A 10742-nucleotide genomic window follows, 5' to 3' on the forward strand; every position below is an offset into this window, starting at 1 on the left:
CCAAACAAAACTGCGACTGTTTCACAACTTTAACAACGTGTTTAAAACCAGGACCATTACGTTCTTTGGTTTAGATATGAGGAACGGGCCCCCAGTAAGTGTGCGGGCTTTGAAGCAAATTGAACATAGTGGCCAAACGGTGGAATTGCAACTCCTGGCCCATCACGTGATTCTTTCTGGCCCAAAAATAATGTTTCCATAGACTTACATGGCGAAAGAGATGTCTGTAAATCAGTGGATAAATCATTTTTACCATCACAACCCCCTGCAAAATGACTCCTTTCACTATCACTACCGGTCCGATAACTTTAGGAAAGTCTAGAATAGACGCATGATTAAATAATTTAAACCCCATTCAAGTTAGCGGGGCACTAAACCGGAAGTGCCGATTCATGCTTTATGCGCCACTGAGCAACTCTCATAGAATTGAACGGGGCTCCGCCTTGAACGCTGTATCCAGTTTTTATAATACATCCATGATGAGGACGGAAAGCGCTCATGTGGGTTGAATTTCCTGCAACCGCGAGGGGTGTTAATTTATGAAAGGGTTGTCGTTGTTATGGGTTGTTTTAGAAGTTAGGAAGAAACAACCTATATCGTTGTATGGTTTGGAGGACTTGTGATAAAATAATAGGTATATCAACGAGGCAGAGGAATCTAAAGTTAATACACACTAAAAATTGTAAACAACTCAGTGTCTCTCAAGTCAGCAGTGGGCAGAGTCAACATCCATCCCTTTTAGCAGTAATGCTGCTGGGGTTGCCATGGCAGTAAATTACCCTGTGGATGTGAGTCTTGGAGTATTAAGGACTATTGCTAAAAGTCTCCAGGAAAGTCCTACAACCACACACACACACACACACACACACACACACACACACAGGCACAAGTGAGGTTACCTGTAGAGCATGCCTGTCTGGCTCTTGACCGTGTCGTGCAGTGACAAAGAGTGGAAGTTGAGAAACTCCTCCAGCTGTTTGAGCTGCAGCATACTGTTGGATTTGTTTGGTGTCCACAACATCAGAGGAGTGTAGGGTCGCGGCCCCATCCCTGTGGACGTCTGCCTGGCGAGCCTCCCCTGACCCGGGCCTTGGGCCTGGACCACGCCCTGACCTCTGGACCCCTTCTGCTTCGGGTTAGGGATGTCTGGGCACGTTGTTTTGTACAAGTACATCTTCCGACTTTCTTCTTCACTTTATCCTCTCTTTGAATCTCTCCCGTCTTCTGTGAGTCTGTTCCAAAAACATGTACGCTCAGAGTAATCCAGGTAGGCCGCCTCGCCCACGCAGCGCTACATGGAGCAGAGGACTCTACTGTATGTGTGAGTGTGTGATTAATGCTCAAAGGAAAGGAAAGTATTCCTCTGGATGAAGCTCCATATTAAGTATTTTCCTCTTATTTAAAAAAGAAAAAAGAAGAAGAAATGCAGAAAAATCCAACTTGGAAAAACATCATTTGAAAAGAGAAAAACAGTATTCAAGGGTCCATAATTAAACTTGAGTCCAAACTGTCTGCAGGCTGCACATCCACACAGGGAAACAGGCTTTTTCTTCACATGTGCTCCTCCATGGGCTGTGCCACATATGTTCTCTGTACACATACACACATGCAGATATCCCGCTCTCTCTCCTCTGCTCTCTCTCTATCACACAACACACACACTCATGCTGTCACTTTGCCCCCTGCTCAGCCAGTCTACATTATAAGCTCAGTTTGGTTTTGCTCACTATTAAATGGCATGGGAATCTGGGACATTATTTCCCGCCCTCCCTCTCCATCTCCCTCTCTCTCTCTCTCTCTCTCTCTCTCTCCCTTCTTTTACCCTTTTTCTCTCCAACTCCCTCTTATCCTCTCTCCCACTCTCACTTTGCCATTCATTCCTCCTTTGTCTCTCAATATTCCCTGTCACAAGCCCTTCACTTACTCCTGATTTCCTCTCATCTCTCTTACAGCATTCCCACTATTTCCTTTTCTTCCACCCATCTCTTGTTATCACACGTGTGCATGTTTTACTCACTTTTCCATCCTCAACCTTTAATAAACCTTTAATATTTACTTTTTACAATAATCAATTTTATCCCTTTTTGCCTGTCATTTCTTTACCCTGCACCCCCTTTCTCTGTCTCTCTTTAAACAAACTGGAGTTTCACCCATAACAAACATCTAACATAAACACACACACACACACACACACACACACACACACACTCTCACACAAGACGAGTTATGCACAATTGCTAACAGTCTGGGCAGTGCTTTTGTAATGAAATGAACCACAAAATGAAATGGGGAAGCCTCTTTCTTCTGGCCTGATTTATCACTCTTTCACCACACACACACACACACACACACACACACACACACACACACACACACACACACACATTATCTCACCCCTGGCCTCCTCTTGGGAGTGACATCACGTCTGGTCCTTCAGTGGATTGTGGGAATCATGAGGAATGCCATTCTCCCATATCAGGAAATTTGAGTTTAGACACACACTGTCACTCTTTCTACAAACACACACACACATACACACACACACACACACACACACACACACACATTCATCCTTGGTATTCAACATTTCATTTTGGAAACTACTTGGCCAAACAACCCAAACATGGATGGGTCCAACATACACATGCACACACAAACAAAGCGCTGATGTAAAGACACATGAAACTAGTTGTGAATGTGCTGTTGAAGCTCTTTATCGTAATATAAATCCATCCTCTAAGTTTAACTTTTGTTTGTCAGGATCGAGTTACATTCTTCTCTCCTGCAGGTATCACGTAACTGCTTGGCTGTCCTTTGTTTCTTAAACTTTGGGGTCCAAACTTTACTGTGTATAAACCTGGTTCTGGTTTTTGTTTCCATTTTTGTTAATCCTGGAATAATTTTTCATTCTTTAAGATGCATTTCTTTAAATTATGTAATAACCATATGACAAAAGAAATTTGACAAATAAACGGCTTGCAACCGCAGAATATTTAAAACAACCACAATTTTTATTTTTTTCTAAACTTGAATAAAAAAGTACTTTTATTGATCCCGCAAGGGGAAATATTTACAGTAAGGGGTAAAATATTCCAGAGCTGACCAATACCAGACCCCCATACTAAACCTGAAAAAAAATATGAACCTGTGGCAGAAACTGATTGTATCAATGCAAAGACGACTGGGTACATGTACAAACACACAATACAGAATTAAGGAGAGAGGCTGAGGCTGAGGCTGAGGCAGAGGGTCAGCTGTGTCCACTGTCCGGCAGGATGGGTGGAAAAACTGATCCTGCCTGGCAGCAGGAATGTCAGCTGAGCTTATGCAACGCCAGAGTGTGTTTACAGCATATTTATAGTCACTAGAAGCATACAAATCCATACACATGGTGCCTACATACTGGTATGCACACACATTTAATGCATATTAAGTAAAGAACAACTATAGAGAACAAAGAATTGCTGTTTTTGCAATAGCAATTCACTATTTATTTTACAGTTGTGTCACGTTTCTCTTTATATATTTTTTTTATTTTGGCCTCTGGTGTTGCGAACAGTCACAATCTCTTTAGAGCTGCTCCACGTGTCGCCAGGTGAGTCACTGAGGGATAGAGCAGAGAGCTCAGTTTATGGGGTCCAGTTGGGGGTTATGGCAATGAGTATGGGAATCCTGCATTACGAGAAACAAAAGTGCATCTGCTTTTTATTCATGTCTGCATTTTACACTTTTCTCACATCCTCTCCCCTTACCTATTTTTTATTCTAAACTGTTTCCATCAACTTCATGCTCCCTGAGACTAATTAGCAATCTTTTTCTGTCTCTTTCATTTTGCCCCCACCACTCCCACATGCACTCTTTCCAGCGAGTGACTCCCTTTACAATAATTGCATATGTCTGATAATTATCCACTGGTGCACAGCATGATAGAAACAGAACAAGTAGAGCAGCATACGATAGCACAACACTGCACATCGTTTTTTGTGGATTAATTAAAAAAAAAAAAAAAAAAGGATTAAATGACTGAAGTTTGTGTCCACAGTGGGCACTCTTACTAGCAATCTGCAGTGTATAAAACAATATTTCTGTGTTGTTTACTTGAATGAGAAAACTCTTTCTATGCCATCTGACTCTATGGCAGCAATAATTATGCCAGTGATCAGTCTCCAGCCCTCGGGGACACCAGTGTGTTGGCCTACATTCTCCACTAAATCCCATTGTTACTATCATTGAAAATCTAAACCAGCTTAAAGTTGAAGGGTGAGAGCAAAGTGAGGATGATAACATTATATTACATTGACTGCACAAAATACAGTGTATGGAAAAAATACACCAAGTGCAGCATTGCATAATCAACATTTCAGCTGTCCCAAGGCTCTTCTTTTTTTATCTTATTGATGACTCAATGAGATAAAACACTATTCCACTGCATTTCGTGGTTTGGCTACATCAGAAAGAGTGAGGATACTATTATCATGCTCTGTGCAAGGGTCGCTGTTGTGTGAATCAAACCACCAATCTTGGCAGCAGCCCCAAACTTCATCCATCAAGCTCTATTGGAACATGTGTTTTTGTTCTCCATGCAGGATCATGTTGCAACACCTTTGTCTCTGGTGCTAGGGTGTAAGGAAATATATATCCAATAACTATGGAGAATGGCAGCGATACTATTGGCTGAGGTTAACATTTCATCTAATCAAGTTTCCTTACTTGCTTTCTGTTGTTGGAAAAAACAAGAATTATAGCTTGTTGGCAACTTTCAGAATTGATTTGCAGCATGAAGGTGTTTAAGTGTGTCTGTCTATCACAGTCTGCATCTGTGCTGCCACCTAATGATGATGATCCATTGTGTTACTTACTGACAGTTTTCTTGTCGGTTTCACATTTTGCTCTATTAAAGCATTATTTTACTTAAAGCTGGGGTATGCAGTGTTCTGGAAAAGGCACAAAAAAATAATAATTTTAAAATATAGCCCTCCTGCAGCTCTCCCCTCTCTGTCCTAAGCTCCTCCTACCAGACAATAGTGACTGTGATCCCGATGCCCCTATATGTTTTCTATGCAAACTAGTGGGCCCTGTGAGAAAACATACTGTGATTCAAGTTCATGTTTATGAATAAAACGTGTCAAAATCAGCGAAGCGTTTCAGAGATGGAGAGAAAATGTTGCTAACAGTTGCTGCTAACCATAGCCGTAAGCTTTTGCCGCAGCTGCGAGCCTTTGGCTACGGTTAGCAGAAGGCTAAACTAATAGAGAGATGGAAATAAAATGTTGCTAATGGTTAAGCCTTCTGCTAACCGTAGTCATGAGCTTTAGTCGCAGACAGGCTTGATTTTCTAAAGCCTGAAAACAAAGTCAGGACGCGGGTGCAAGTTATTTCTATTTACAATTTGCTGAAAGGTTATTATGGATTTTTTTCTCAAAGACGCTATCTAAAACTGCCTACCCCAGCTTACTGTACTGTAAACAGTGTGATCCCAAGACAGCACGAGGTAGGTTATGTGTGCACACGATACCGTACGACAAACACCATCTAAAGGAAAATTTACAAGGTGATTGGTGTTTTGCTAGTTACAGGAAATCTAATATAGTTGCCTTAATCTAGGAAAGCCGAATTCATTTATAAATTGTTAACAGGTGCATAAAGACAATAATGAGGAGAAATAGTTTAAATAATTTGTTTATATCAAAAATACATTAGCATTAGATTAATTTGTAGGAGGAAACAAAATGCATATTTCAGGGGGAGAGAAGGCTATTTTTTAGCTCAGTTCTGGGATTTCTGTGATAATATTCTGCCCCAGTTTTTATGCAAAATCACTGGAGAGCTAAAAATCGTAGCAATTGTTCTGATTCAAATGAGAGAGTGGATATCCAGCCATCGCATGCTGTTTGGCATCCACGACAGGGGCTCAGAGAGGAGAGCTGGCAGACAGTGTGTGTGTGTGTGTGTGTGTGTGTGTGTGTGTGTGTGTGTGTGTGTGTGTGTGTGTGGCACAAGTTGGCTGATGAAGGAGACTTTTGGAGGCTTTCATTTCATGCTCATGTCTTTTCTAGGTCAGACTCAATCGTTGTCGTTCTATCAAGCAGAAGACTGACTCCCTGTCATAATAACGTAGTCCCAATGATCAGACACTAACGATCAGTATTGATTCTCCAGAGGGAATTAATTATGAAATGTGTTTTCTGTCCGTGTATGAGTATGTAAGTGCAAGTGTGTGAAGGTCGTGCTAATCTTATAGTGATTCACACAGTGAAGTCCTTTTTATTGGACCTTCCACTGAGCTCATCACTGCGGAAACATACCTACAGTATTAAACACACTCACACATGGACACTCCACATGCACCTGTCAATCTGTCAGTCGAGCCACGAGAGGCTGTCATCATAATCTTTATGAGCCTGTAAATAAGGAGCATGTGAAGTGTGCAGCCACTAACATGTCGCCAAGCCAACTCTTAAATAACATTAGAACCCACATCTGAAATATCATTTGACTTATTTTGATTTGAAGTGCATTAACTCTTTGTAGGTGATTGAGAGGTCTTTGAGTCCAAACTAAGGTAAAAACAGGAATTAGCCCACTGGGTAAGCTATTGTAACTAAATGTGTAAGGATTTTCTTATGGGGCAACCAATCAGTTGATTAGCTGGCTAGTTGGTTTGCCAGCTAGCAAACTAATTGGTTGTTCCTATAAATCCATGTATGGATGGTTTAGCAAAGTTAAGCTAAATATTGTTAAAGGTCCTATGACATGCTGCTTTTTGGATGCTTATATATATAGGCCTCAGTGGTCCCCTAATACTGTATCTGAAGTCTCTTTCCCGAAATTCAGCCTTGGTGCAGAATTAGAGCCACTATGAGCCAGTCCCACAATGAGCTTTACTTAGGATGTGCCATTTCTGTGTCTGTAGCTTTAAATGCTATTGAGGAGGAGAGAGGGGGGGCAAGGTGGAGGGTGGGGGTGTGGCCTTGACCAACTGCCATGCTTTGCTTGTTTTCAAGCCATGATGTCTCTCTCTTTCTCATGGGTGGGCCAAATTCTCTGGGCGGGCAAAGCAGAGAAAGGGGAAGTAACCTTTTCCCTTATGATGTAATAAAGGGAAGATTCCAGATCGGCCCATCTGAGCTTTCATTTTCTCAAAGGCAGAGCAGGATACCCAGAGCTTGGTTTACACCTATCGCCATTTCTAGCCACTGGGGGATCATAGGCAGGCTAGGGGAACTCATATTAATGTTAAAAAAAACCTCATAAAGTAACATTTTCATGCCATGGCCATGCCCTTTAAGGTATCCTATGGCAACCAAAACTATGTGTGAAAGGTTAGGAAAAGGCTGCAATCATGGTTCAATATTTAAAATTTCAACATTGTTTGTATAAGAGAGGATATATATTGCACTTTCTACATCAGCACTGAATATTGACACTCTACTATACTTCAATGCAGGTAAATCATACAGGTTTGGTTTTACTATCAAGATTATAAAACAATGATGACGATACACATATCAGCAGCAGCTAAGCTAGTTTGTAAGTGGCTAATGAGTTACTATTAAAAAAAAAACATTTTATTCATGGCACATAATAAAGTCAGCGGCCAATCTTTTTTAAAGATAACCCTTAAATGTCCAATAAAATGTGTGTTCTGTTACCTCTGATATAAACACGGCCAAAAAAGAGAACACACAGCACATAGAAGCTGCCAGAAATTGAACATGAAGCAAAGCTGAGTGAAACACATGTGACAGATTGAAGTTCCTGACAAAAATATCTTGCTGCCTCGGTCAGTTCCCAGCTGAGCTGTGCATACAGTGTGATTCTGTAACCATTTCCAATTCATGTTCTCTGAGTAGTGTACAAACAAGTTTGGATTATAGAAAGCTGAATTACAACATTTTCTGCTTTGTTGCTCTACGTACAAAATAAATGGATCCATAAATATTTGGGAGACCTCAACACTGCGCCTTTGGCTCTTAATCATCCTCAGTCTCTTGTCTAAGCTGTGCTTTGTTTTTACTAAATTAGAGCGTGAACAGAGCCCAAACCAGCAGGGAGGCTGGAGAATAAAGACAGAGGGAAAAAGAGAGGAGAGGAGATAAGAGGAAAGGAGAAGAAGAAGGCTGGACTACACACCCATGAATGTGAAGCTTTAGGCTTGAATAATTGGAATAGGGCACAGACGGATTAGTAACAAGAAAGGAGAGTAGAGCGACGAGAGGGAAGACATGGTGAGGAAAGGGGAGGGGGTAACCCAATACTGAAAATATCCATGTGTGAGAAAAAGGAGAGGAGACAGAGAAAGGGAGGATATGGGAAAACAACCACCACTTGCTGCACTTATAGTCTAACTTCCAAAAGTGGAAACTTGTGCATGTCACAGCCTGGAAACCAACACCATTGGGGCTTTCTGTCTGTCAGTCACACAAACAAGAATCAAAACACTCCCTCTAGCCTCCATGTGTTTTGTCACCATGGTGTTAGAAGATGTCAACGCAGTCTAATTCAGCAAGACAGATGCTGGCTATTAGCACTACGGCCAGATCAGGTGACACAACTCTAAGCCGGAGGTCTTTATGATCAGCGTGACTCCTGTGACACACAATGCTCACAAATGAAATGATAGGACAGGAGGGGGACCACGTGTCAACAGATATTGTAGCACTGATGGTCCAGCCCAAAAATACAGCGTACATGCACCATGTATTTACTGTATGTGGCACATGCACGCACACCACTTTACTGATCGCAGTGTTAATGATGTGTAGAGAAGCAAAAACCCTTGAGTACTGTGTGTGTGTGTGTGTGTGTGTGTGTGTGTGTGTGTGTGTGTGTGTGTGTGTGTGTGTGTGTGTGTGTGTGTGTGTGAATCTGTCAATGGAGCCAAGTGATTGTGAACACCTGAATGTTTGAACTTTGTATTTTGTTTGCTTTGTGTACTCGTTTGTTTACATATTGTACGGTAAAAAAGGAAAACAGCTAAGTATGGCTTTTTTTTTTACCTCTGAAGATACACAATCGATACTTCACAATTACTTTTTTTGTTTGCTCCTTCCCTTTAATTGTGTTATCTCTACCTCACTGTTATGTACTTTTCATTGTGCCATAATTTTCAATAAAAATATCTAACAAAAACAAAAATGGAGCCAAGTGATTTTGTGCATTAACAAGCAGCTCTGTAAAAAAACATTAGGCCTTCTATCAGTTGCACTGTGTCAAGTGTGGCTGCATAAGCACTACTTAATCTCTCTCTCTCACAGAAACAAACACACACATAGTCACACACTCAGAGGGCTTAACTGACCTGTAGGGCATGCCAGTCTTATGTGAGACTGTGTCCTCTCTGCCCAGTCCAAACATTTTCAGGTACCAGTTGGTCTCCATCTCTCTAATCAGCGCCACCTTGTGTCTGTGCTGGGCCCCCTGCTTCCCGGATGAGGAACCACGTTTCCCGGCATCCTGGGAGTTGCCACGGTGGGCTTTTGTCCCGCTGAGAGAGGCCACCGAGTGTTTGCGGTGCACGTGGTGCGGCTGGTGTCCACCACCAATGCCCCCTCCGCTGCTCCGGGCGGCTAGCATGGCCCCAGAGGGTGCCCCCTCCCCTCAAGGGCAGAGTTCAGAAAGCACGGTGAAGAGGAGGAGCTGCAGGTTTCCAAGTGTTTGCAAGCACTTCTTTTGACTGATCACTCCAGCTTCAGCGAGTGATGCAGGTCTAAGGAAAGTTTTTTTTGGTCTATTAAACCCTTGTATCTCTACTTTTTGGCCATCTTTTGCACTTCTCAAACTCTCTGTTCTGTTGATTCTGTGTCTGTCTGTGCAGTGTGCTCTCTGGTCTCTTATAGCCTTATCCAGCCTGAAACAGGATCCTGGTTTCCTTGTCTCGTCACTGCCTGGCCTGGCCTAAAAGGAGGGAGCCAAACATGCCAGGGTGTCGACAATGCCTACACACCATCTCTCACACACACACACACACACCCTGCATACATAATAGGTGTACACAGAAATGTCCAAGTGTTAAAACAACATATAAGAAATGATTTGAATACACACACAAACTGCATACATGTGAGCTTAGACAAACAATGTAAAGTGTAGGTAGTTAACAGAAAATAAAATGAATGCATTTGAATGTTGATTTAGTCAATAAACACAGTGAAAATACTTTGAAGCAGAGCTATTAACAACACACTCCACATGTACACTAACACACTGTTTCTTTTTATCTTCTGGGTTGGTTTTAGTGACAACTCTATATTTACACTCCTCCTGGACCATTTCAGAGTCTCGGAGTCTTAACACCATTCCTCACGTCATAAGACTCCAGGCAGAGAAACAGAAATGTACACCATTGCCAGACATAACAATGTGGAAATGTGGAAACACATTTGGCCTCAAAATATGTGGGCATAACATTTTTAATTTAGGAGCAAATTGTAAAATTCATCGTCATTGCACAGCACTGCCACCTAGCTTGAATGTACATGTAAATTTACATATACGTAGAGGCTTTGTGTGAGGTGTTGTTTCACTCTGTTTCCATTTTGTGTGTTTGTTCTGCTGGAAGTTCAGATTTTAAATAAATACAAACACCAAAGAGCCTTTATGGATTCCCTCCTCACAACTTTTCAAGCAGACTTTGAATTCTTCCTCTGGTTTTTCTGACCACAGATGCATACAGCCACGTATAAACAGCAAAGCAGCACTGCGCAAAGAGGGGGAATGTATATACACTGAAGGTGAATGGA

General features: G+C 41.8%; 1 protein-coding gene across 2 annotated transcripts in view; it reads right to left on the reverse strand.

Annotated features, from left to right (window-relative positions):
- kcnab1a (potassium voltage-gated channel, shaker-related subfamily, beta member 1 a) overlaps positions 1-9807 on the reverse strand; it is a 126789-nt gene extending 116982 nt beyond the window's left edge. Inside the window, exon 1 of one of the 2 annotated variants that reach the window (XM_031290803.2) lies at positions 9302-9807. In XM_031290803.2, coding sequence (XP_031146663.1) covers positions 9302-9576 — 275 coding nt within the window. In that variant the 5' untranslated portion in view covers positions 9577-9807. Of the gene's footprint in view, positions 1-899; positions 1698-9301 lie in introns of those variants that run through there. The other variant, XM_031290804.2, reaches the window with a different exon arrangement.
- Between the last annotated feature and the right edge of the window lie 935 nt (positions 9808-10742).

The sequence above is a fragment of the Sander lucioperca genome, chromosome 8 (assembly GCF_008315115.2).
Source record: "Sander lucioperca isolate FBNREF2018 chromosome 8, SLUC_FBN_1.2, whole genome shotgun sequence".
Classification (NCBI taxonomy): Eukaryota; Metazoa; Chordata; class Actinopteri; order Perciformes; family Percidae; genus Sander; species Sander lucioperca.